This window comes from Anguilla anguilla, chromosome 8 (assembly GCF_013347855.1).
Source record: "Anguilla anguilla isolate fAngAng1 chromosome 8, fAngAng1.pri, whole genome shotgun sequence".
Taxonomy (NCBI): domain Eukaryota; kingdom Metazoa; phylum Chordata; class Actinopteri; order Anguilliformes; family Anguillidae; genus Anguilla; species Anguilla anguilla.
Genome location: NC_049208.1, coordinates 29429086 through 29456356, shown reverse-complemented (window position 1 = coordinate 29456356; position 27271 = coordinate 29429086). Strand labels below are relative to the sequence as shown.

General features: G+C 43.6%; 1 protein-coding gene across 2 annotated transcripts in view; it reads left to right on the top strand.

The window, feature by feature from the left end:
• The first annotated feature begins 9339 nt into the window (after positions 1-9339).
• The window catches only part of LOC118233787 (sodium bicarbonate cotransporter 3-like), a 39811-nt gene continuing 21879 nt past the window's right edge, over positions 9340-27271 (top strand). The window contains exons 1-6 of one of the 2 annotated variants that reach the window (XM_035429732.1): positions 9340-9678; positions 19519-19600; positions 22950-23093; positions 24300-24438; positions 25818-25978; positions 26220-26408. In XM_035429732.1, coding sequence (XP_035285623.1) covers positions 9643-9678; positions 19519-19600; positions 22950-23093; positions 24300-24438; positions 25818-25978; positions 26220-26408 — 751 coding nt within the window. In that variant the 5' untranslated portion in view covers positions 9340-9642. The remainder of the gene's footprint in view (positions 9679-19518; positions 19601-22949; positions 23094-24299; positions 24439-25817; positions 25979-26219; positions 26409-27271) is intronic. The other variant, XM_035429733.1, reaches the window with a different exon arrangement.

Genomic DNA, 27271 nt, shown 5'->3' with positions numbered 1-27271 from the left:
GAAATTGGTGAGGGAAAGGAGAGAACTGTTTAGGGGATTGGCAGAGATTGGTGTGACTGCTTTCTCTTTGAGACCCATCCTGGGTCTGGCAGAACAGCTGAGTGATATATATAGACTGGCTTGGACGTTTTGTTCTCTGCAGAAGAGGGTGTAATCGGTAGGGTGAGAATTTCAGTGGCCAGTAGGTGGCAGTAATATGCTTTGCAACACTGAGGCTGCATTTAAAATCTGAAAAGAAGAAGAACAACAGCTGGGGGACAGGGATACTGCCATCCATAGTTCTAATTGCATGTAAAGTAGGCAAGAATTCATAAAATATCAGCGAAAATAAGTAGACTATTCCAGTACTGAACGATGGGTGTGACAAGGCAGTGAATAATGAGGAAAAGGCTGATGAGCTGGTGAGGATGTGCATAATTATAAGGCAATAGGAGAGGATGGCCTAACAAGAAGGAAGTATTGCAACTTGAGCAGTGGAAACTAAATCAAAATGGAGTGGATAATAAGTGGATATAATAATAATAATAATAATAATAATAATAATAATACATTTTATTTATATAGTGCCTTTCCAGAGCCCAAGGTCACTTAACAAAGTTAAAAGGTTAAAAACAGCAAGTACAGTAAATACAGAAGGCAAAACGTATACATAGGACAGTAATACAGAACAGAAGGCAGTACAAGATAACATATGAACAACAAACCTACAAAGCAAGGCAATAGAGAAGCTAAGGGTAACTTATGCGTAACTTTTGTTGTACGTGGCTCTGGAAAAGAGCGTCTGCCAAATGCCTGTAATGTAATGTAATGAAGAGGTGGGTCTTGAGTTGGGAAGATATCAACACTCTCCGCTTCCCCGATGTTCATTGGAAGAGCATTCCACAGAGAGGGAGCAGCCACAGAGAAAGCCCTGTCACCAAACTTACGTAGATAGGTTTTAGGGATGGTGAGTAGAGTGCCAGTATTAGAGGAACGGAGGGTGCGTGGGAGAGTATACACCGTTAGAAGGTGAGTGAAGTAGGGAGGGGCCAGGTCATTGAGAGCTTTAGGCGAGCAAAAGAATTTTGTAATTGATACATGCCTTGATGGGAAGCCAGTGTAGGTTATTTAGAGTGGGTGTGATGTGTTGCCAGGTTCTAGTGTGAGTTAGCATTCTTGCAGCAGAGTTTTGGACATGTTGCAGTTTAGACAGATCAAATCTCCAAACGCATTAGCTGCTGCTAGCCCACATCCTGCCTCACTGAAAGCCTGCCTCCCTGCAATCAGCCCTTCTATTGTCAATATAATTAACAGGTCACTGTCCTCTGACTACCTGAAAATCGCTTCCATTACCCCAATTTTGAAAAGGTCGGCCTTGATCCTGACTCACTGACAAACTAAAGGTCGATTTTTATATTTACCATTCATGGCTAAAGTTCTGGGACATGTGGTAGCATTCCAATTAAAAAGACACATGCAGAATAATAACTTGTATGAGCCACTCCAGTCTGTGTGTTCCTAATACTCTACTGTGTCGGCTGGGTTGAAGCTGGAGAACCTAGGAGCCGAGGCGGAGCTATAGGTGAACTTTGTGGCCGGATCTGAGCGGTCAAGACTATGGCAGGCATGAGAGAGCTGCTGCAAGTTGATGGCAGTGATTTTAGAATGAAAAATATTTTGAAATTTAGAGGTGTAGTGTAGAATTCATAGGTGCACAAGTTAGTTTATTTATGACAGAATACGGTTTTAGGATTAACTTTCCGGAGATAATGATGTCAGCAAAGTAGGTAGGTCTAGCAGTAGCAAGGGCCTCTCTGTAAGTGGTAAGATGGTCATTGTCAACTTGGGTATGAACTTCCGAACCTGTTCTATGACTTAGGCGCTCAAGATGCTGTCCAAGAGCTTTCAACGCATGGAGCTCAGGAGTAAACCAGGGGCAGGAGCGTGAGGAGGAGACTGCAGGATTTAATAGGGGCTAGGGAGTCCAATGTTGTAGACAGTAGAGCGTTATAGTTAGCTACTAGGTCAACTGTAGGTGTTGAGCCAGGGAGGTACAGGGAGCCAGAAATAATGTTCATAAAGACAGAGGGATTCACAGACTTAACATTTCTAAATGATATGGTGCGTTTGCACCCGGTGTCAGGCAGGGCAATATCCAAAAGCACAGCTTTGTGTATCAGAAATGTTTAAGTCAAAGCTATGAACATTTGAAGGAGTGAGACCAGAGGAACAGACTAAATACAGGATGTGACCATGGTTATGGGTAGGGAAATTTACATGTTGTACAAAATCAAAGCATTCGAGCATGAACAGAAAATCAGCAGGACATTTACAATCGGCAGAATCCACATGAATATTAAAATCACCCAACATGAAAACAGGAAGAGTAATTGTGCTAAGAGTGGTGAGGAGCTCGTGCATCTCAAATAAAAATATTGAGCATGTTTAGGAGGACGATAAACAAGTACAATTAGTATTGGGGTGGGGCCAGAGAGCTTAAAACCAGGTATTCAAAGGAGGAGACGAGGTGAGCTCTAAACTGCTTGAGGATTAAATCAGTGCGAGGGAGTACAGCCAGACGACCGCCTCTACCAACAGCGCGAGGTTTACAGATATAGGTAAAACCGGGAGGAGTTGCCATGTTTCAGTCAAGCACAAGATATCAACACATTTATCATCATGGGTAAAGTCATTAATAATCAGAGCCTTACTGCTAAGAGACCGCGTGTTAAAAGGAGCGACTCTTGTACCCCAGTTGTTTAAAAGGTTTATCGGCAGGTGCAAAAACCAGGGACCCCACATTTCAAGCCATAAGTAAACATTTAGTGTTACTGATAGAGAAACTGTATTAACAATAAATAGATATAAATACATACATACATACATACATACATAAATAAATAAATAAATAAATAAATAAATAAATAAATAAATAAATAAATAAACTACTGCGAGTAGCAGCTTCGCACAATTAGGAGCAACCAGGACGCCACGGAAATTCAACCAGTTGAAGCATTCAGTTCCACAGTTCCCAAAAACACAAGCAAGGCTACTGCCAACAATCCAGTCATCAAATCTCCTCGACCAGCTAGTTAGAAAAGCAAGAAAGTGAAACTTAACCGCTAAACATACCGCTGACGGCCTACAGTTCAGCGAGCGAGTGGAGACGCACTTACCAAGCAGGGCCGATGGAGTTGGAGGGGAGCCGGTACAGGGCCAGTGGCGGGCAAATGGATAGGAACACAGGCAAGCAGGTAGAGACGCAAGGCAGGGAATCCGATGCAGTAGCAGCCATCTGGGTGTAGAACCAGCATCATCGGCAAGAGCAGGGCCAGAAAGGACCGGAGCAACGCTTAAGAAGCGATTCGAGGTGAGCAGGAGTGCAGTGTCGCGGGTAGGCTAGGCCGGGAAAGGCCAATGATCAGAAACAACCAGGTGTCAGCGGAGAAGGCGGGTAGGTCTCGAGACCGGGGAGCACAGCTGGGGGCTGGCGGCGGCGAGAGGTGCAGCAGCGGGGGTGCACAACAGGCAGCAAAAAGTGAGGGGTAGGAGGGATCCAGTCGATTCAGTCTTTGTTAAACTGATCAAACGCAATTTGGAAACTTAGTAGGCCTAGTCTTGTTGCAAAAAATATGAACAAGACATGACTGAGGCGGCGAAGTACATAAAACGGAAGCTAAAACACTTAGTAGACTTAATGAAGACTAATCAATCAAAGGGCCGATACAAATAGAGAGACGGGAGAGCAGCGGCAGCCAGATGCAGCAGCGTGCGCTCAACCAGAAGGTAGCATAGTAAACCACGATCGCTTTACTAAAGAACTTGGATGCAGTCCAGACTGGGGCGAACACCGCCCCAGGTAGGGATGGAGTGTGTAATGAAATGTTTAAGCATGTGAATGACTTTGTATTGGAGGAGATTATAAACCCAGTCCATTTTTTCAAAACCTTAACCATGGATTTTGGTTATCCTAAGGGAAGAATGGGAGAAATATTCCGCGTTTATTTTATTTTATTTTTATGAATTTAGACAGCTTTGAACCAAGCTGAGGAGTGGGCAAATAAAAGGGGCTTTAAGATCTCAGCATCAAAGACTAAATATGTAATTTTTGGATTGAAGAAAAAGATTCCAGATATGGGCCTTATTCTATATGGGACTCCAATTGAAAGGATACAAGGGTTTATATTTCTTTGGGGTTTGGATGCCTGCTGTATGAATGTTATATAAACCTGGCTTTATTGTATAGCATTTTCTGTTCTTTTCAGTATACCATATTGCCACATATCAGTTTATGTACAAACATTGTATGTCATGAGTGAAGAATTTTTATTTCTTACTTTATACTTTCCTGACATTTAGCAGATCTTATCCAGAGTGACTTCCAATGCAAACATATCAGGAATCAAAGTGCAGTAATTTCCTTGAGGGAAAAAGCACACTATGTGGCCAAAAGCATGCGGACACCTGACATCTAACATCTCATCCAAAATTATGGGTATTATTATGGAGCTGGTCCACCCTTTGCTGTTGTAACAACCTCCACACTTCTGGGAAGGATTTATACAGGATGTTGGAGCATTGCTACAGGGATTTGTTTCCCTTCAGCCAGAAGAGCTTCAGGGCGCTGTGCAGGCCAGTCAAGTACTTCCATGCCGATCTCAACAAAACCATTTTTGTATGGACCTTGCTGTGTGCCTGGGAGCATTGTCATGCTAAAACAGAAAAGGGCATTCCCCAAACTTTTGGGGAAGCACAGCATCATCTAGAATGTGGTTGTATGCTGTAGAATTAAGATTTGCCTTTACTGGAACTAAGGGGCCTAGCCCAAACCATGAAAAACATCCCCACACCAAGAGGTGCCCAGATACCTTTGGTCATATAGTGTATATAAATAATTATTTCATTGAACTTGTATTACTCTATATTGTTCTTTAGTTCTTAACCATCACTTTAATTTCCAGAAGATCTACTTTTACTTATAAAGTGTTGCATATTTTTTTTTAAGTAGTGGTACATTAAGTTGTGCTGAAGTTGAAATTTGTAACAAATGTGTTACCTATGATCAAGGAATACTGAGTCTGTGATTTCAAAATGAAATAGAAGTATTTTATGTATTGTACTGATGTATTGTACTATAAAGTAGCCAGCATTCTCACTAGCATAATAAATACATGCATAATTTATATCATCACCATCTGACAGATGGACCAAAGAAAATGTCCCTCTTACGCAGCAATATTTTTACCTCCCTGCTGGCACATGCACTCATGCACACCAACATATGCTGAAGCATATGCCCCCTGCCCCAAGATGGCAAAAGTGCCCTTTATTATAGTCAGAGATAGGGTGAGTAGTGCAGCTAGTAATATTTTTCATTTCATGTAGCAAAGCAATACAAAGAAACAAGCTTTTTTTTGTATTTACTGACGTTCACTTCAATCCCACTAACTCAGGTAATGACACTTAACTCACGTCTGGCTATCACTAGTGGAACTGCTTTGGTTTCAAGTGACTGTAGTTCAATAAACCTTCACCTCTACATCTGGGTCAGGCTCCCCATATGAGTGCACGGCCCATTATCTCTGACCACTTGCCACCTTTGCGGGTGTGACACTGAAAAAGACAAGTAGGGGTCAGACTCATCCCAACTCCCTTGCCTCCATAAAAAAATGAAATAGCTGTTTATCCTGGAAATCACCAGCTGTTCTATCCATTAACACATCCCTCACTTTCCCCCAAAACAAAACAAACGGAAGGGAAAACCTCAGAGAAGAGGTCAGGAGTTCTGTGTGGAGACTTCCACTGCTGCACTCGCATCTGTTTCCTAACTGTAGCTAAGGTAGCCAGCTACATTTCTTTTACTGGTTCTGACAAATCAATGATAAAAGCTGTAATTTAACAACATTATTTCAGCAGACGACGGCCTTTGTCTTGGTGGTGCAGTATAAGTTTTCAAAGAAGCTAAAACAAAGTTGCATCAGGACAATACTTCACCTTTTGTAAGTCGCCCTAGATAAGAGTGTCTTTTTAACAGATTACATTGTTACATACACTCCATCTATGCAGCTGGATTTTTTTACTAAAGCAATGCAAGCTATGTACCTTTCCTGGAGGCACAATGGCAGCACCCCCAGCTGGGAACTGAACTGAACATCAGAGTTACAAGCCCAGGTCCCTGACCATTATGTGCACAATCTCACATTGTGTGGACAAAAGTACCCAGGATACCCTGGGGAAAGCAGAGCTCGCCAGCCTAAAATACTTCCCTGGCTTTGTTTCCTGTTGACGGTGCCTGGGGTAGTACTGGTGCTATTTTCAGGTCTGAATGCTGCAATAAATATCTCAGTCTAAGTCCCATGCTGCTGTGTGGGGATTACTGACATTTAATACGGGGCTGTGACTGAAATGATAATATCAACAGTGCCCTCTCACATTCAACACAATAAATCGATGTCATCTTCTGTCCTTTGTTCGATTTTGCACATTAATATACATATTGCATTTCCCTGATAATGCTCTGCCTGCTGTCGATTTGCTTTATTTTGCTTTCAGTATTTTTTTTAGCAGTGTGTTTAATCATAGTGTACAGTCTAGAAAAATGGGAGCCTCCTGCTTTAAATTTTGAATTGAAACTAAAATTATTTAAATTTAAATAAAATATCTACAATATGCTATAGAACATCCTGACTTCTATCAAGCTGTTTTTAAAGTACGCCAACATTGTCTTGTCTGTAATGTTGGCCTATTGTCATTAGATTATCCTATTTAATTTTAGAATGCTTTGCTATGATGTCATTTAGCGACAAAGGATTAAATGCTGTCAGAATTTTAGAATAAATATTGGGTTGACTTGAGGGCAGGCATTTGTAGTTTTTATCTGATTAGCTTTGTAAAATATTGAGTGGAAGGCGTGACACTTGTGAGAGTTACTCATTACATGGTGCACAACAATCATTGTGTGCTATTTTTGGCCCCTTATATGTGGTTGTTGTGAATCTCAGATACACACATGCCATATTGTCTGGCATTACTGCTACAGTGCAACTGACATTTCCTTCATGAAACTCTTTCTTGTGCAACCACACAAGTGAGCCATACACACACACACACACACACATACAGAGGGAGGCTGTAAACTAATCCCTGTGACTGTATCTTGTCTTGGCTGTCGTGCCTTCCTCTGGGGATGTGTGGGTTACCCCAGGATAATTACTGCTTCTGTCACACAGCAGGACAAGTGGCCATGAAAGCCAGAGCTCCTCCTCTTCCTTATCTGGGATCTGAGCGCAGTCTCAGCGCAGCCAGGTCCTGTTTTCTATTCCATTTAAAGCGCTGGGTGAGCACAGTCTTTGCACAGCACTTCTACTGTCCAGTTCTGCTCCTCACACTAACAGAGAAGGCTGTCACTCAGGCAGAGGCCCCGCCTTTGAACTCTGGGCGCACAGATGCCATTATTCAGTTCGGCCCTGCCGATATTGTTTTAAAACATCACATTGACCAATGTAGCTGCAACACTTTGCCCATTGCACTTTGATTGTTTTAGTTGTTCTGGTTTTGAATTCACAGTGAAAGCCAGTAACACGACTCTGAGGTTGACAACGTTGTAACAGCCTCCCTTTGCATCTCATCCCAGAAGACCTCTCTGTACGTCAGGGATCTCTTCCGCCTGACAGCGACTTTGGCTCGGAGCCTTAATCATGGCTGCTGACATTTTTGCTCGACTCGTACTGAAATCCCTGTTTCCGGTTTAATCTCTGCCTCTAATGTAGCACCCTGCTGGACACACGTGGAGAGCACAGACACAATCCTATAATCTCAGCATATACACAGATGAAAGCACTTTGGGGTTCTGAAATCTGAAAAAATCTACTGATTTTGTAGTAATTATCATTAATATTTGTCAGGCCTGTATGATTCTGAAGCATAGGGATGCAACTTTGATAATTCTCATGCTGATGTTCCTATTAACACGTGACAGTCAGCCATTGCAGGTAAATGCTTACAGATGAGCTTCTCTCTAACTGCGGCAAATACATGCTAAATTGTGCAGTCCCCAGGTCAGGTGTCCTCACTCCCTCATGACGGACTTTAATCGACTTGATTGGCTGAACCGATCTATGCCTCTCCACCCTCGATTGGGTTCTGGAAAATGTTCCAGCAGAAAATATCTGATGTGCATAATTTTATATGTCAATTCAAATGTATTTCTTTCATTCATTTTACAAAGAATTTGTCACAACATGCTTCACAGTATAATTCGGGCTAACCCCCCACAAAGGAAGCCAAAGGCAGGACTCAGGTAGAAGCTACACACACTATAGGGAATGGGGTATATTACCTTTTCATCTGCTATGAGCCAAATGGCACCATCCCTATTCATTTTAAATAAACTGGACTTAATGTGTTCATGGCTATGGATAACTGTTACCTAATGAGTATCATTCCTTCACAGACCTGTTTTCTGTAGTTGTTCCAATGACCTTCGGTATGCAGTCATTGTATATCGCTTTGGGTAAGAGCATCTGCCAAATAAATCTAGTGTAATGTAATGTAAACAGTAAGCAGAATTTTGTGTCATGGTGTGTTGCTGCCAACATTTCATTTAGCCTATTTTAAGATTGTGTCTTGCATAATTATAGCTTCGCTAACACAAATATAATGCTCATGCTTTACCATATTTTTATTTCTGTGGAAGCATGAATGAACCAGCAGGTGGCACTCTCTCCACACGTTTCTGTTGACTGCCTTGATTTTTAAAATGTTAATGCTCTTTGAAAACAGATATAAGTTTTAAGATTTGGTTATACCTAGTCTGTTTTTCATCAGTTTGTCATCTTAAAATGGTGTCACTGCCAGACAAACTGCAGTCCACATATGTTGCTCACTGAGTAGATAATGGCCTTTATGCACTATTTTGGCATGGTAAAGCATAAGCTCTTTGTAAGTTGCATTACTTAGGGTGCAGTACAAACAGACAGACAGGGATAATCCTTTGAAGATTACAGCCCTGTGTGGTAGTGTTAGGGCACGGATGCTGTTTTGTTTATGAAGAGAACAATGGTTCGTGCTGTTTTTGTGATTCAAAGAGGAGAGTTTCTACTGAAATCTGAAATATGGTAATAGGGTGATATGGTGAATTGTAAAATAGCTGTTGATCTGAACCAGTTTTGTTCTATTAAAAGAATTAAACTAGATGATAAGAGGACAGGCAGGTCTATTCACATTCATTTAGCTGATTCCTCCCACTCCCCCCCCCCTTGTTTTTCTTCAGTTTTTGTGAATATTTGAATATTGATGATAGAGACAGGGTAAGTGTGTGCGTGCGTGTGTGTGTGTGTGTGTCTGTGCTCGCCTGCATTTATGAGCATGCATGAGAGAGGCTGTGGGCGCGTGTGCTATTGGCTGGGAGGATGAAATATTCACAGTGGCTGGGATTGGTTGTCGCTTAAGCAGCCGGTGACCGGAGCAGGTCTGATGCAGGCAGCGCTCTGTCTGTATAAACAGAGTGCGTTTGGCGGAGGCAGCTGCAGCACGGCACCGTGGGAGAGCCCGCCGCGCACCTGACCACTCCTACCGCCGATCGGAGCGCCCGGACGGGGGAGGCGCACACGGGAGTGACAGGGAGAAGGCGTCGTCTCCCGCCGCCGCTCGTCGCCAGTTGCTATGGAGGGTGCCGGCGAAGGGGAGCATGTGCTGAGGGTAAGGGTCCCCGCGAGCGCGCGCGAGCCTCTCCGTCTCTCTCCTCCTCTCCCAGGCTGCCGAGCCGTTTGTTTTCGGGGCTTCCACGGAGGGGGAAGGAGTGCGGAGACGGGCTGGGTCTGAAGTGCTCTTATCGGCGGCGCCGCCGCGGCTCTCCGCCGGCCCCCGGGAAAATGGGGAGAGAGAGAGGAAGAGGGGACGGGCGGACGAGGCTGCCGCGGATGGAGGGAGAGAGAGCGTGGGACAGGAGGAATAGGCTGAAGCAGAACCGGGATATGTGGGCAGAATGGTAATGAAGGAGGAAGAGAGGGAGGGAGGGAGGGTAGGAGTAGAGGACAAGGACAGAGGGGAAATAAGGAGATGGAGGAGGGCGGGAATTGAGGGACGAAGAAAGGTCGAGAAAAAAAGAGCGGGACCCAGAAGGGGGGGGGGGGGGTTTGAGGGAGAGCGTGCGCAGCGCGTGCTCGAGTGAGCGTGTGCGCGTGCGTGTGCGCATATGTGCGGGTCTGTGTGTGTGTTCCTGTTGCTCAGCAGTGATTGGACGCGTGACAGGCTTTGCCTTCGGATTCTGGGCCGTGCGTTAAACCCCAGGGACGGGTTCCCAGAAGAGGGGTACGTGACTCCTCGCCGATACCCCGTGGGGCTGGAACGGGGCCCTGCATCGGCAGCCTGAGCGGGAGGCAGGGAGCCTGCCGCCGAATTCTCCCAGGCTTTTCACAGGCACGCGCCTGCCTGCAGCGTGAATCACAAGGCAGAGGACACCAATGTCATATTAGCACTGCCTTTATCTGTGTGCCCCGGAGCCGAGGCCTCAGACGCAGGGTCCCGCTCTCTACTGAGGGCTTTAAGCAGGGGTCCGTCGCTGGTCGTCGCTCCGTTCATCGGCTCATCGACGTTAGCGTTTGCTAACGAGCGCTCTGACGTGCGTCTTCCCGTGTCTCCCTGTATTGCATTCACGGGAGACGGTGCGATCTCGTAGCTCATTGCTGAGAGATGATTAAATGCATTAGTGGAGTTGACTTTACTCATTAATGATTATGCGAATTAGCGCCCAGCAGAGCAATAGCTCATAGCCGGGCTGTGTGAGGAAGGGAGGCTGTTTTGGAGGGAGATGCTTCTTCTTGATCTTGTTTCAGACGTTGCGAGTCAGCTCTCTGAAGCAGGTGTAGTGCACTGGCTCCGTATTTGTGGCTGTGCCTCCGTAAATCACAGCTGAGATTTAGGGCAGGACTGGCTGGTATCCCGTAAATAACAGCACGCTCTTCCTCCCAGCAAGGTTTTCCATTGTCGCTGCAAATGTTGCCACTGACTACAAACTGTTTCTGTTCTTTTATATTAGCTTGTGATTTGTTTGAAACCATGTACGCTGCACTATATTTCACAATCTGTAGGCTGGAACAGAGGGAATCATTGATTGTTACATTATGATTTTTTTTAAACAGTGCTGGTCTCAGTTATTTAAGACAATCCAAAGCTCAGAAGAGATGGAATAAAATGGTGAGAGAGGAGCATCACATATTCTATGACTCACAGACTGACAGTCCACAGTGGCCAGTGCTGTTTAAGGAAAGGATGGAGGAGTAGTAGCAGCCTTCTCAGCACAGCATGCTCATTCAAATAACTATGTGAATAATTAAAGCTGGCTCAGGTAGAAAACTATGGGGACAAACGCCCACACACATTTACACACACACACACACACACCGTCAACCATACACACACACACTAATTTATGCACATACATTTAACACACATAGAACTCAAGCACACACTCTCAGCTATATGAATACATGCACTTAATCATATACGCACACGTGCACACACAGGCACACACACACGCACACACACATCCATCATTCATACACACTCTCTCACATGAGAATACAAAGGTTCAAACACTCATTCACACAATCACGCAGTAATACACAGACTCACACGTAAATGAGCACATACACACACTCACGCGTCCACACACTTTGCCGCTTTGCTTTGATGTTTGCGCCTTTAAAGTTCAAGTGCATTGTTGCTCTCTAAGACAACATCATAGCCCTGTCGCCTGGATTAAAGGTGCATTAATTATTCACTCTTGTCCTTTGTGGGTTGATAGGACACGGAAATGAGAATCTCACCATTTTAGCCACAGTGAAATGTTAAGCATTCATTTTTAGGTTGCCAGGAGCCTTTAGAATGAAATTCACCTCCAGGTTTGAATCAAATGAAAATTTTGAATTGGCAGAGTTACTGCAGCCTACGCAATGCATTAGAGACGTATCTGTTTTTTTATGCCAGGCAATCATCGATCATCTCTGGGCACAAAGAGACAGCATTGCTTCCGTTATCACGCATGGGATTACACCACTTAAAATCCACTTTCTCATGACATGGACTGCTTCAGACTGCCTTCTGCTAGCTAGTCAGTCCCCGTCAGTGAATAACCTTCAGTAATATAACATGACTCATGAAATACAGTGGATTTTCTCACAATACCGGGTCCTTGTTGTTGTGAGGAGACTGTAGACTGCAGCCTCTTCCTTGTTGTTGTCTCTGTAGGGGAAGATTCATTGCCTGTGCTGCTGGATAGTATCAGGCCCATCTGGGTGATCTGGATGCATTTAGAAATGCTAATGTTTACCTGGTCTGTACCTGGTTTTGCTTGCATTGTGTGTCTCGTATGCCTATGTAAATAAATGCGTACACACCCACACTCACACGCACACATACACACACGCACACACACACACAGACACACATGCACACACCCAAAAACAAGCTGCAGGCTATATGCTATGCACACAGAATCACATGTACAGTCGTAGGCGCGAGCAGGTACTTGCAATTCCGCGTTTGCTCCTAATATTCGCATACATACTCAGCCACACGTTATACTATATGCACATAAACACACACACACACACACACACACACACGCGCGTGGTCGTGAACAGGGAGTATAAGTTCAGCTCCTCTGCTGAACATTGTGGGGCACGCTGTGGAATAATAAATTCAAAGAAGAGCTTTATTCCGGGCTTTTATCTCCGGCAGTGGAAAGTTCCTCTGATGTCCTGGAGGTTCTCCAGCGAGGAAAACGGATTTGATCGGATCTCTTCCTGGCTTCTGCATTCAGCCTGCTCTTCTGCTTCCTCCATCCCACTCTGTCCCATTTCTCAAACTCCATTTATAATGGAGGCTCTTCCATCTCTCGGTTTCCTCACACTTCTGTTATTACAGCTATTTTTAGCTAACCTTTTCATTTGGGCTCATTATCATGTAAATCTGCTCATTCTGTACATAAAGGGCAGCATCCTACAGATATCATTTTAAAGAAGAGGCACTGTGAGGATTAAAAAAGTGTCAGTTTCATTTCACGGAATTGATCAGAAGGCAACATGCAACCTCTAGAGTTATTATGAGTTCCTGGATCTCCAGTCTGCCAGCTGGGTTAATGTTGGATACGTGCCACGTTCCGCTGCAGTGTTAGCATGTCGCTTACGCACGACGCAAAGAGCTGTGGTTTCATAATGACTGGGACTTCAGTCAATATGAATTCCTTTGAAGAGGTCAAATCCTTCCTTCCTGAGTTGGAGTATAGTAAGGGAAGCAAAGGACGCTGATTTATCCATGTTTGGACAGTTAAAGTAATCCTACGTCACAGGTCTCGGCTGAGTAACTTTTGTGTCTCTAGGCAGAGACAGGTCTGTTAACTGTTAGTCTGGCCAGGGGAAACGGAGATAATTGGAGTCGTAGAGGCAGAGGTCACGTGGCCAGAGAGGCGGTGCTGCATTTCTCTCTGGTCCTGTGGATTATTCTGGAATGTTCTCACGCCTTTCGACTCAGAGGCAGCGCTCCTGAAGGAGCTGTCTGAGTAAGTGGCATTGTAGTCTGCTTTAGAATGGCAGCTCTCACGCCTGGAAGGAGAACAGTATTGGACCTTATACTGAGACTGATGTACTCTCTCTCTCTCTCTCTCTCTCTCTCTCTCTCTCTCTCTCTCTCTCTCTCTCTCTCTCTCTCTCTCTCTCTCTCTCTCTCTCTCTCTCTCTCTCTCTCTCTCTCTCTCTCTCTCTCTCTCTCTCTCTCTCTCTCTCTCTCTCTCTCTCTCTCTCTCTCTGTGTATCTGTATCACTCACACACACATTCACACAGATACACAAATATATTTACCCAAACGCACCAATGCACACTCAAACAAGCTCACACACAAGTTGCACAACCTCAGACAGTTACTAAATGTTGCAGAAATGCTATAAACCCTTGCTGCATTTTGCAGTATAACACAATCTGGGGTTGACAGCTACAAACTAGTTAGCATGCTTCACTGATAAAGAGCACGGTGTTGAATGTCCAAAGGTCTTGGTAGGTCTCAGGTAGGGAAGGGTCTACAATTTCTCCTACGTTAGTGCCCACTCAGCCTTCAAGCTTTCCTCTGTGTAAGAGCCTGACTACAACACCGCTGCTTCTGGGTGAAATGCAGTATTTTATTGTTCTTAAACAGCTGCATAGAGCACATTGCATTACCTCAGTTTTCAAACAACAAACAGCAAAGTACAGCAGTGACTTTCACCGAACAAAGTGAAGAGCTCTGTTCCGCTAAAATGGTTCTGCTTCACAATAGAATGGAACATGAATTTTCTGTATATGCAGGGCTGCGCAGAGGGTGGGGTGAGATGGGTTCTTTCACTTAATGAATAAAAGGCTTTTATAAGCAAGCAAGAGATGGAGTGATCCCCTTGCAGCATTGCACTTTCCTTTGGCAGTGTCATTGGCAGGGCTTTAGAGCCTTTCTATATCACCTGCAGAGCTCTGAAACTGGACTCTTAAAGTGGTGGAGCTGTGGAACTCTTCTGCCTCATACCATGTTCCAGAATCTGCTCCTGTCACTGGTCGAGTTCTATGACCATTCTCTCACACAGGCTGTTTCTGAGATCGCCCTCACACTAAAATTAAGTGGAACCTGTGCCTCACGCTGACTGTGCTCTAGAAGCGTTCTCTCACTGAAGGTGCTTTAGAACCTCTTTTCAGCTGAACATGCTCTAAGACTGTTATCTCTCACAAACTGTGCTATTGGATCATTTTTCTCTCACACACAGTTTTCCATTCCGAAGATTTTGTATTTGCTCAAATGTTGTCAGAGCTGGCAAGTCCTGATTCACAAATGGCCTGATTTCATTTCTGGTGTTGACTTGACTGCAATAGTTTTTGGAGCTAGCAAGTACACCAGCAGCACTTGCTTCTGAATTTTGTCACAAGGACATACCAGTAAACCATGGAACAGACAAATGCAGGCAACACAATCAACAAATAAACACATAAAACAAAGTTAAGCTAATGGCACCATGAAAAAATGAGACAAGGAAACATATACCCCTTACCTATTATAAAAATCAGGTATTTTTTTTAATGCCTATATTTATACTGGTTTGATCTTGAACTGATAATTTATTCAATGAGTTAGTTATATTTAGCCTATTTACTTTAAGCTACACAATGCGAATATTGCTAAACACAAAAGGAATAATTTTATTGCAGTAAAACCAATGTTTTTTGTCTTTTAAGTATAATGGTGCCCACACAGCCTAGATCCATCAATGCTGCATGCCTGTGTGGCCAAATGTACTGTATGCTTCTTTTTGAAAGAAAAACACAACCCCAGCATCAGAAATAAAAGCAGCTCCTTGTCATAGCATGTCATTAATTTTAAATTCATTTTTTAAAACGGGGGTACGCAAAAGGCACTGCAGTGTTGACATGGCAGTATGTGGCATGACTGCTAGCGGCGAAGCGAGTATCATGCAAAAGCAATTTGAGCCGTGTCTACCAGCCGTGGAATACGGCTTGGCTCAAAAAAATACCAGTGCAAAAGGATGAAAGTTCTCTGCAACTTCTCTCTCACAAACTGCTCTAGAACCCTGGTCTTTCACTGACTGTTGAAAACATTTTTCATACTAAAAGAGCACTTGAAACTTTCTTCCTCCATTTGTTACTTCTCTTACCTGCAGACCTCCGGAACTTTCTATTCTTTGTAAACTGCATATTTTTGGTTGTTTAAGTTGTTTCTGACTTATGAATCTTGGAACCGGCTCTCATCTAGAGATTGTTTCCATAACTGCTGAACTTTGGCCAGATTGGGATGCTTTTAGTCTGCGGGGTCAGCTGAGGCCTGGAGCCAGCCGAATTTTTATTCAGTCACATTAATTAAAAAGCAGGCCGACCTGTGGAACTCACTGTCACTGGAAGGTATTCTACTGTGGGAGGCAACTTTAACAGAGCACTTAAATTTAGCCCTGTCCTAATCCAGCACAATACCTCACCAGGAGCCAAAATAACTGCTGTAGTACAAGATATCCCCAGAGGCCAGCTCTCCTGTGACTGTCTGCGGTTTCGAGTCCTGAGAACGTCAGAAGCCAACACAACGGGAAGCTATGACAATGTGGCAGTCTCCTAAATAGTCCCAATAAAACCAAGACCAGACTTCAAAAACCAAAAGACAGCAAATATTCCAAAAAGCCAAGGATGACAATGTAAACAATTCTAGATAAACTTTAAGACAGAAACATCAAACATGCACCAAACACCAAGAAAACATCAGGTCCAGATGCAAGGTTCAGATTCCCCAGATGCCAACAACAGAAATCAACCCAAAATGTCCACCCTGACAGACGTTACCTGGCTGATGAAAAACAGCCAAAAATAGTTGACTAAAAGACAAAAAAGGCCCACATTTTATGTAGTTGCAAGGGGGGAGGGAACTCCCCCTCTTTTCCTGGCTCATGCATACTTGATGAATGATCAGAAGAGCATGATTGCACTGATTGGGTGAGGTGTGGAAGGGTGGAGGTATGGGAGAGAGGTCAGACAAGGATTGCCTTATCTGAAACATGATAAATGTATGTTGCTGGAAGCACGGCTAAGCACAATGATATTATCATCAAAAGATGAATGGTTTTAGTCTCTAACAAGACCAAGCATGAATATGTTAGGAGGTAATACAGCTGAACTATTGAATACTTTTGCTTCTAACAACATAGGTGATATTTGTTGACAAATAACTGTTAAATCCAGCCAGTAGTAACCTCTACCCTCACAGACAATATTTTTTATGTAACAAAACAAAATTGCATCACATTGGTTTCCAATGTGGAACTGCTTCTAAAACTGTTGATTCCTACTGTAGGCCTATAATTATTTATAGAGACATTAACTCTTTCAATTAATGATTTCAATTAAATGTCACAGATTGCATTCTGTGTTTCCTCCAAAAAGCTAATAAAGTAATAAAATTTTCAAAGGAGAGAAAACACTTTCAAGATCCTCAGCGTGGCTCTAACTGCCCCAAGACTATTTCCTTTCCATGCCTGTGGGGGGGAGAGAAGACAGATGAGAGGAAACAGGCAACCTTCCTACGGTTTGCCATATCATATTATACTTTCTCTCTCTCAAAGGCAATAATCTAAAAACTAGATATCTGACAAAGCTAGCTGACTGTTTTACCAACTGTCAGCTAGCTTTGTCAGATATCTGGGTCCTAAATATATTTAGGCTGCCCAAAAATCATTGTTGTTTGGTGATGTATTTCTACAGCAGACATATTTTAACTGTTTTGATAATTTAATTATGAGTTTTTTGTCTTCAGCAGAAGGCAGCCCTACTGTTTTGAAGTGATCGCTGTATCATTCTTTTCATTTTCATGCATGCTGCTTATTAAAAATGTATTAATAGGCAGCTCATGGTGTCATAGTAAATACAGGGGTACCAAAATAAGCGTGCTAATCTACCAGACATTTCTCAGCTTCAGAGGCTCTAATTGGAGATCACTGTAGCTATAAGGTCATCCTTCCTACTTCTGTAAAACTGCGTAAACTTCTGGATGCTTCAGTGTAGAAATGTGTATCGGGTAGTAAGATAATGCAGTTCCTCATGTCACTAGATTACATACTTATCTGAGGTAGTCTGCAGTGGTGAAGACAGTGTTTACAGACTTTTCCAGTGTCCTGTCCATGTTGTATACACATTATAGGAGTTGTACTTTAATGCAGCAATAGCAAACCCCTACATGGCAGAACATGCACTGAAAAGGCTAAATTAAGAGTAGGTAGAAGGAGCTACCCTGAGTATTCAACAGATCTCCGAGACTAAAGTATAGTTATAAACACAAATGGCTGTTGTTGCATAAGAGCATTGCTGTATTTGCACAAAAGGCTTCTCCTTCACCTCCCTTTATTTGTCCTTTATTCCTCAGTCAATTCAGTCCTCATTCTTATCCTGCCATGCTCTGACAGCATGGATGTGTGCATGTGTGTGTGTTTGTGTGCGTGCATGTGTGTGTGTGTATAGGAGAAAGAGAGAGAGAGAGTGAGAGAGATTGTTTATGTTCTCATGTATGTGTGTTTGTGTGTACAGGTGAATACTTGTGCATGCCTGTGCATATAAGTATGTGTGTGCACTTACTCATGCATGTCTTTTTCTCTGCACTTATTTGTGTGTCATGGAGAGGAAATAATGTTGACAAAGTTGTGTAAGATGTCATAAGAAAGCTGTGACAGACACATTAGCATAGCTAGGAGCTCAGGTTCACTTGAAGTTGACACTTGACACCGTTAGTTCCATCTCAGGTTCCTTTCTATTCAGTATTAGGCCATTGTGTTGTTATCACATTTGTCATGTCCAGACTATCCATATCTAAACCTCTGTGTGGAATCAGTATTGACCACAGACTGGCATGGGTATGATAGCAGCACTAGAGTTGTGAAATATAGGCCATCTCTGCCAAATCATTATAGTAACATTCAGATTCTGTCAGCCTAGTGTGGAGTGATATAGATCCACTCAGCCCAGCAGTAAGTGATATACTTTATTTGTTCTGGCCGCCAGGCCTGTTTGAAAACAATTCATATCTCTACAGCTCACAGTGAAGGTTATGGCCTTGCATGGGCATTTCTCATACTGTTTTTCCAACCAGTTCAAACAACAGAAATGAGCATGCATCCCTAAACTGGCAGATATCCAGAGAGGGCCTTTAAACATTCTACAGGATAAAAATAAACTACTCTTCGATAAGGCATCTGGCATTATGTAAAAAACCAAAATGACAAAGGGTATACTTTGGTATGGGAAACAATAGCTTCTGTTTTATGTTTAGGGCAGAATTTACATCTTCACATCAGTGAAAGACTGGTGGTTCAGTTTACACATTTAACTTCAGGGGTTGTGCACTTACCAGTATTTCAGTTGAACAAACCAAATAATTTAAATCTATATCCCTACATATGCGTGCAACTTCCTGATGTAGTATATTTGATAGCTCATATGCGTATTGCACCCCTTATTATGATAGAAACAGCAATAAGTATTTACCCAGGGATTCAACTCCTCAGGAGCTCAGCACCCTTGCCTGTTGTACTGGGTGCTATTTAATAGCCTACCTCCCCTTTGCCTTCTTTTGAATGTTCAGGTCTATTAATGTCATCATGGTTATGCCTGCGAGAGAATGACTGGGGCTGATGAATTATTTACGCCTGTGATTGTCAAGGTGTGTATCGTCCTCCAGCACACCTGTTGTTATATAACATCTAAGGCAGACAGCCTCTGTCATTTTAATGAACTTGGCACAACAGTGTGTGTGAACTTGTCCATCTGTGTGTATACTAGGATGCTGGTGTTAATGGCTCCAGTGTCTGTGCCTTAGTTGTGCTGTGGCTGTTAACTTTATGTGATCTGTCATCACCGTTGCCTGTGTGCTAATGCACTGTGCAGGCAGCGTACGCCATGCACGTTGCGTCTGTGTGGCCGCTCGTCAGAAACAGCCCATCGCAAGTTATTGATCTTTTTTCCCTTCCTTTCTAGGGACAAGATGATGAGGCAGTTGTTGATCATGGGAAGACCAGCTCCACAAGCAACACAAACTTTGAGAAAGAAGAACTAGAAAGTAAGTGAATACTCTCATCCACTCTTCCTTAAGATGGCTGACATTCGGGAGAGGGAATCAAGTGGCATTGGCCTTTTTTCTACAACTGTCACCCACTGTGGGGAAAAAAGTCTAGACACATAATCATAAGCAGCCTCAATCTGGTCCTGATGAGACCCTAAACTTTAGGTGTGTGTGAAAGAAAAAGAGCAGGTTTCCATGTTGTATATATTGTTCATTATCAACAAAAAGAAATACTCTAAAACTAACATGTGCACAGCCTCCAGGACATATTGGTGTGATCTATGTTGCACCACTTATGTCATTTATCCACTTATATGGGTTGAACACTTAAAGCCATATTTACTAAGCATGCCGCAAATTACCGCTAGGGCTGCAAAATTCTGCATTGCTACATGTTTTCAATTTAGCGAGGTATTTACTAAGACTGGTTATGTAAATGAGCACAGCCGCAGCAGGTTCATTTCAATGCACCGTCGTATTTAAGATACATTTTTCCAGGAGAGCAACATTGTTGTGCCGTTCCATGTCTGGTGGAGTTGGGTTTTGGACAGGTGGCAGGATCCATGGATGCAGTGGATAGGCACTGTCACCTTAAAATGTTGGCAATGTTAACACGTCTCATTAGTAAAAACATCAGAAGAGAGTTCTAATATTTCAAGTAGTATAATTCTGTACCCAATAGCCAACCATCTCTCAAGTCACCATCTGTGACCTTCTCTAACAGGTACCTGTTCCTAAAGATGAAGGAGTCATGTCCTTTTTGCAAACGTTAGGGACTGCCGCCATAAATGTAATTTTGGATAAATGTACAATGAGGCTACCGTAGACATTTCAGGTTTGTTTGTGCAATCCAGTCCTTTGCCTCCTCCCCAATGAACAGAGCAGCGTGATTACCTTTGCAGGAAATACTTTCAGCAAGCTAAGTAAAAAAACTGTTCCAGAAGTAATTTTCGGTTATAAGGCTTTATTTTTATTGGCAATAAATCACCATCTTACCTCATTAAAGAAGTTATCTGTCCTAGAAAAGTTGGCATGGTTTTCAGAGTGTATTCTAGGAGGAATTGGATGCTAGGTGACAAAAAGAATATGAGGTCCCTGTCTGTATGAATGTGACAGCTGCTGCAGTTATGCCGCCTGAGTTGCTATCACAAACAACATGCCTGTTTGCTGTTGTGAGTTCACAGAATGCCATTTCAAGGGAAAACGAGAGGGCTGGTGCACAGGGGGTCAAGAAGAGGGCTTCAGCTTACGATATTAGCGACACTAGATGGTGTTGAAAAACATCTACATGTAGTGTCCTTAGGCATTTTAAATGGTGTTTAATATTTATTGAATAAATTAATTGTACTCACCGATGTGTTTGACTTTAAAGTTAGTTCAGTGTTTAATGTCAATGTGTTCAGCTAATTTGCTTGTGTTCAGGATGTTCCAAATGATTAATGGTAAAGAGCAGGCATCTATAATTAGCACACACCAGATTGGTCTGTATGGTAGGCTATTTGCTTTGTAAAAGCTTAACTGGATGTTAAGAAACAAACAAAAGCAGCTTTCCTCATCGATTTGGACCACAACTCACTTCATGGTAAGTTACAAAGTTCCTTTTCATAAATGAAGCCCCATGTTTCGTAATCTCAGTATGTGGCTATTCTCACATTATCATTGGAAATGTGTTCCCTTGACTAACATCAGTATACAAAGAAAAAACCTGCGTAGGCTATGCACATTGTAGGTGTTTTCATTTACTGTTGCAGTTGTTCCGCACCTGTGATACAATCATATCGAATCGGTGGTATGAATGTCATATCTGATGAAAAACAGGTTTTCAATGTACAAGAACTTGCTCACCCAAAGCACTGTCTATATAAGTCATTCATTCAAATCTAGACCTGCCATTAAATGTATTGATTTCAAATTGCGCCAAGTTATATGAAACAATATTGGCTATCTTAGCCCGCACAAAGCAATGCTACCCAATGTCTAAGATATTGTTTCAACAATGATCATTGTTATCTGTTTCGGCATTGCATACATGCCGAAAGTATTATGTAAAAATAGTGTTGTTATCTCCGGTTTGTTAGATTCTCTGCAGCAAAACGAGCTCACCTATTCACTGACCTGTACTGGCCAAGCATTCCCTCAGTATAGCCAGTGGGACCCACAATGACTCAACGTGGACAGTATAACTTCTGCCCAGCACACAGCCAGTAATCTGACAAGCTATAATAGTGATGACTGAGAAGCATTTTAGATTATGAAATTATGTTTCTAACAGTGTACTGGCTGTGGGGCACGCGTTGCTTCTGCGTAAACAAACCATAACTTTCAGTGCACATGCTGAAAACGTTGTGCATGAATCTCAGTGTTCTTCAGCCCTCATGCCTACGAAGACTGTGTTACGACAAAAATACATTTTGCAATGGCAAAGTCTAAACAGAAGACTCGGCATTTCGTGGGAGAAATCACTTGTCTGAGTGAATATTTCTGAGGAGAACAGTGAGTACTGCTTTGAATCTACAGCGGGGGGCATGTTCAATGAAGGACTTAATCTCATTTCATATCAGTGAGAGTGGGTGGTACTGCCATCATCACCCACTGTCAAGCAGCTGAGCACTTTCTTCCTCCCCCAAGTCTTCCCTGACTCTCTTTTATCTTTCTCTTATCTCCCTCCTTCTCACAGTCCCTCTTTCAATTCAGGTCAATTCAAATTAGCTTCATTGGGCATGACAAAAGGCAGGATTGTGTCTCCATTTACTGTGAGACATTTACTACTGAAAAGCAAATATGGCTGACCCTTATTTAAACATTCCTCTTTTTAATAAACTTAAAAGAAAATAAAAGTGTTTTCTCCTGCCATTCCTTTCTCCCTTCATCTTTGCTCTTTTAGTCCCCCTCTTATTTTTCTCCATCCACTTTCTTCATCTCTCTGTCCATCCCTTGGGAATTCCATACTCAGACACTTTCCAAATTAAATTAAAGGAATTCCAATACCTTATTTGGTGTGGAAAAATAAAATCCAAATATCAGGGCATTTTTATTGAATTGCGTTTATGCATAAAAATGTACAGCAGTGAATAGTAATAGTAACATTATTACATTGCTGCAAGCATTTATTTCCTTTACCCTCTTTTTATTGTCTGAAGAGGTATCGGTGTACCTCATGTGGTGACATATATTGCTCAGCTAGGATTTTGAAAATATGTTGTTCAATATGAAAAAAATATATGTTATAATTTCAGGACCTAAATGCTATTCCCCAAAGGAGAAAATAAATTAGGGAATCATGCGTCTTTTAAAACGAACAGCTGGTCCTTGAAGGTCCGGGCCTGTGTGTCTCTCCCCTGTGCAGGCCACAGGGCTGTGTACGTGGGAGTCCATGTTCCACTGGGTAAAGAAAGCAGGCACAAGCACCGCCATCGAGGTCACAAGCACCACCGCAAGAGGAAAGAGCCACAAGAGGAGAGCGAGGATGGCAGAGACTCTCTTGCACAGGGTAATTACTGCACGGTCCTACTCCTAATGACATCCTATATGTGTATAGAACTGCAATACCCCTATACCGCATACCAGCCACATACCGAGCAAGGGGGTACTTCTATTTTTGGCAGTCAAAGCTGTTGTTCTGGTAGGCTTTTAAATTTCAGATTTACAAAAAAATGGATGTGACGTAATACTGTCTATTTTTGGGTGAAATTTGATCAGCCCCGAAAATTGTATTCGGAGAGTGAATTTACACATCCAGCTGCCTGGTTTCCCTCTAAGCCTCATGCCGCTCGAGATGGCGTTTCTTTTAATGAAAACCCGCTCCTCGGAGACAAATGTGTGCGAGAGTGATAGCAGAGACAGGATTGGCTTTTTGTTGTTCTGCAGCAGAGTATGAGTCATTGAGCAGCATTGTCCCTGTCCCACACATTTGCGCTCTCACACGCACGCCGTTCTAGCCAATGAGAGCGCACGCCCGCAGGAGAAGGGAAGCCGGATTAAATGGAGATGAAGCTGATGTTCTGGGCTGCCCCTTGTTCCTCATTGTTATATTGTCAGCTTTGCTGAGATTCGGCCTTTATCTCTCTCTGTGCTCCCTGCTTGCTTTTATCCCGACCTGTCATCCGCCCCCCCGATAATGCGGCATATGCTCGCGGGCCATGCTTAGGCACCCTCACACGCAAACACAGGTGTCGCGTCACAGGACTTCTGCTTGGGAAAAAAAAACCTCCAGCCTCGTTTCTCCTTTGCAGCCCAAATGCGTCAAAAGCAACAACAACTACCAGAAGCCACAAATACATTCTATTTTAACTTCACAGGCAGTGAAGTGGTCAGACTATTTATACCAGGGACGTCGGTAGTTGCATACATTTAACTGACTTACTTGGACACTTAACTCAGCAAGCATCCAACTGCAGGCTCCTTTTCAAATTGCACGTTGAACATTTCATGCTCCAAACCTGAATAAAAAGCAGCCGTAAAGTAAAGCACAGACAGTTCTTTGGGAGAACAGACTGATGTGGTAGTTGTGCCGGCATTGCCAAGCACTCCATCTCAGAATGTGCGTAGGTGTCGGAGGGATGCACAAAGCCGCATGAGTCAGAAGAATGCGCGGAGCCCAGCGTCTGAACAGTGTCGGAAACCGTCCCTCCCACCCTCCCTCACCCCCCCCCACATCACCCCGTTTCCTGACACTCGCCCCCCTCCTCTCCCACAGACACCCCCTCTCAGCGGGTGCAGTTCATCCTGGGCACGGAGGATGATGACGAGGAGCACGTCCCCCACGAGCTCTTCACCGAGCTGGACGAGCTGTCCTTCCGCGAAGGCCGGGAATACGAGTGGAAGGAGACGGCCAGGTCAGAGCCCCGCCCCTGTTTCAGCCAATGAGCGAACGGGACCTTGGTCTGCGCCACATTTCATAGGCAGAGACAGGAGAGGGGTGTGCTAATCATGGGCTGGAAAGAGATGTATCTACACCATCTACATCTAAAGGAGCACTCTATAAATTCTGTTACATTTTTTCCTGATTTCGGGTTTCTCGGTTTTATTTATGAACAGATTTCCTGATTGTCATATAAGACATAATTCTTTGCCGCTTCTCTGCTTTATCCATTCAGCAATGTTGTTGAACTCTGGATAAGTGGTATGTCGCTCTGGATAAGAGTGTCACTAGAAGGACTGCAATCTGAGGGGCGATAGCAATTCACAGTGAAATGAATCGGCTTTGTGAGGCCTGGTACACCATGGGGTTGATATTGTTAAGCTTTTCTGAGGGTTTTGCAGCAGTGTTAGCAGGCAGTTGCAGCCACGTGTGTCTCTAGCTTGACTCAGAAGGAGGCAGATGTTAGGCTGCTTTGCCTGCATCCACATATTGCATCATTACCTTTTGTGTTTCAGCACATTATAATGACAGTTTCACACACTGCATCACTTTAGGTTAAATGCATTTTTGATGAAATGCGCTTTTATTTTTAGAATTTGGTAATAGTTCATTAATGGACTCAGTGTTACATTTATGTTTCAGGCATTTAGCACACACTTATTCTGCTAGCATTCTTTTTACATGCAGTTCTTAAACAGCTGGATATTTACAGAAGCAATACTGGTTAATTGCTTTGAAACCCACTAGCCATCAACCTTGCAAACCCAGTGCACTAACCGTTATGCTACACTGCCACCCTCTCTTTTAATTACTGACAGTTTGAGTCAGTTTGACCCGCTATCATCCTCATCAGCTTCAATATCACACCACAGGTATCACACAGTCCTTAGTCAGAAAGCATCTACTGGAAATGATGTGCGTATGACACAAATAAAACATAATGATGGCAGGTAAAAGGTAATTTAATATAACTTCTGAGCATGGTATCTAAGAACATAGAAAACCAAAAATGTGTGATCTGGACTAGCTGTCTAGTCTGACCAACAGCTGATTAAAGCATGTTCAACACATATTTCACACTTAGCATAGTTTAACACATTTAACGACGCATTTTAACAAATTTGACACATTTGAATATTTTTATGATATTTTTTGTCAATTTAATTTTATGGTGGGATTGTAGTTGGCTCTATTGCGGACCTGTACGGTCTGTACTCTGAACAAAGAATCAGAGTCCCTGCTGAATGGGTGAATGTGGGTTGAGTAGTGCAGAATGGCGTACCCCTGAGTGCAGTCCGTGAGTGCTCCCGGAGCAGAGGGGCCGCTCCGTTAATGGATTGTGTGGGCGTGCAGGTGGCTGAAATTCGAGGAGGACGTGGAGGACGGCGGGGAGCGCTGGAGTAAGCCCTACGTGGCCACGCTGTCCCTGCACAGCCTGTTCGAGCTGCGCAGCTGCATCCTCAACGGCACCGTGCTGCTGGATATGAGGGCCAACACTATTGAGGACATAGCAGGTGAGTGTGTGTGCTTGCGTTCCTGTGTGTATGCACGCGTGTCTGTGCGGGTGTGTGTGTGCGTGTGCGTGTATGTGTGTGTGTGTGCGTGTGCGTGTACATGGGTGTGCGTGTGAGAGAGAGACTTCTCCCTCCTTTCAGACATCACTATGGACAGTATAGCTGCACATGTGTGTTAGTACCGTGCATGTATGTGCGGTTTGGTATGTACATATGCGCTGACCCATATGCCTGCCTTTAGACATGATCATGGACAGCATGGTGGCGTCCAATCAGCTGGACGAGTCCCTGAGGGAGCAGGTGCGGGAGGCCATCTTGAAGAAGCACCACCACCAGAACGAGAAGAAGCTGAGCAATCGCATCCCGCTCGTGCGCTCCCTGGCTGACATGGGCAAGAAGCACTCTGACCCCCACCTGCTGGACAAAAACGGTGAGAAGGGGCTCGCTTTCAGACGGGGAAGCAGCACAGCCTAACACTCTGGGAACATGGATAATTGGCAGAAGTTTTCTGTTGTTGCTCCCAACCTGGCAACTGAGTAATGAACTTGCCTACTGTGCTCTGTACATGGGTAGTATTGTGCTAAGTAAATTAACTGTCTGTGAGTGGTGAAGGAAACCTTATTAACACCACCTGTTCTGGGTTTCTTATAGTGTTAAATTCATTTTCTTATTTAAAATTACAATGGAACCTACTTATATGTATAGGCGAGGTGAAGTGACAGAAAATGTTTCACACCATGTGACACTCATACCCAGAAGCATGCTGGACTGCATGAATGGATATAATTTCAATCGTGAACTTGCTTGGACAGACGTGTCAGTGGTAATCACTGAATGGGCGTATTGTTCTGAACTGGTTTGTATCTGTTGAGCTGATGCTATCTTAACTTCTGCTTTTGGGCACGAATGCCTCCCTAGCATCGCCGTCTTTTCGTATGCGCCTCTCCTTCCGTGTGATTGGTGGTTTATTCATTTATTGGCAAGTCCCTTGGCCTGCACACACCCCCCTTCTCACCGGTCTATTACCCTCCTGCCCTGCACAATAAAATGTCCAGTGTTAATTTAACTCTAACAAAGTATATTAGTGCATGAGGGGCCCAGTGCACTCAGTCAGAGTAATATGTGCTCTGCCAGAGTTGAATTAACTCACACAGTAGAATTAAAGTTTCACACAGCCTCCTGTCCAGTGCGGTGTCCTTTGCCTTAACCCCTCTGACTTGCACTCCATAGACACACCCCCACCACCACCCCCCACATCCCTGCCCGCAATACACCACCTCCTCCTTCCTCTTC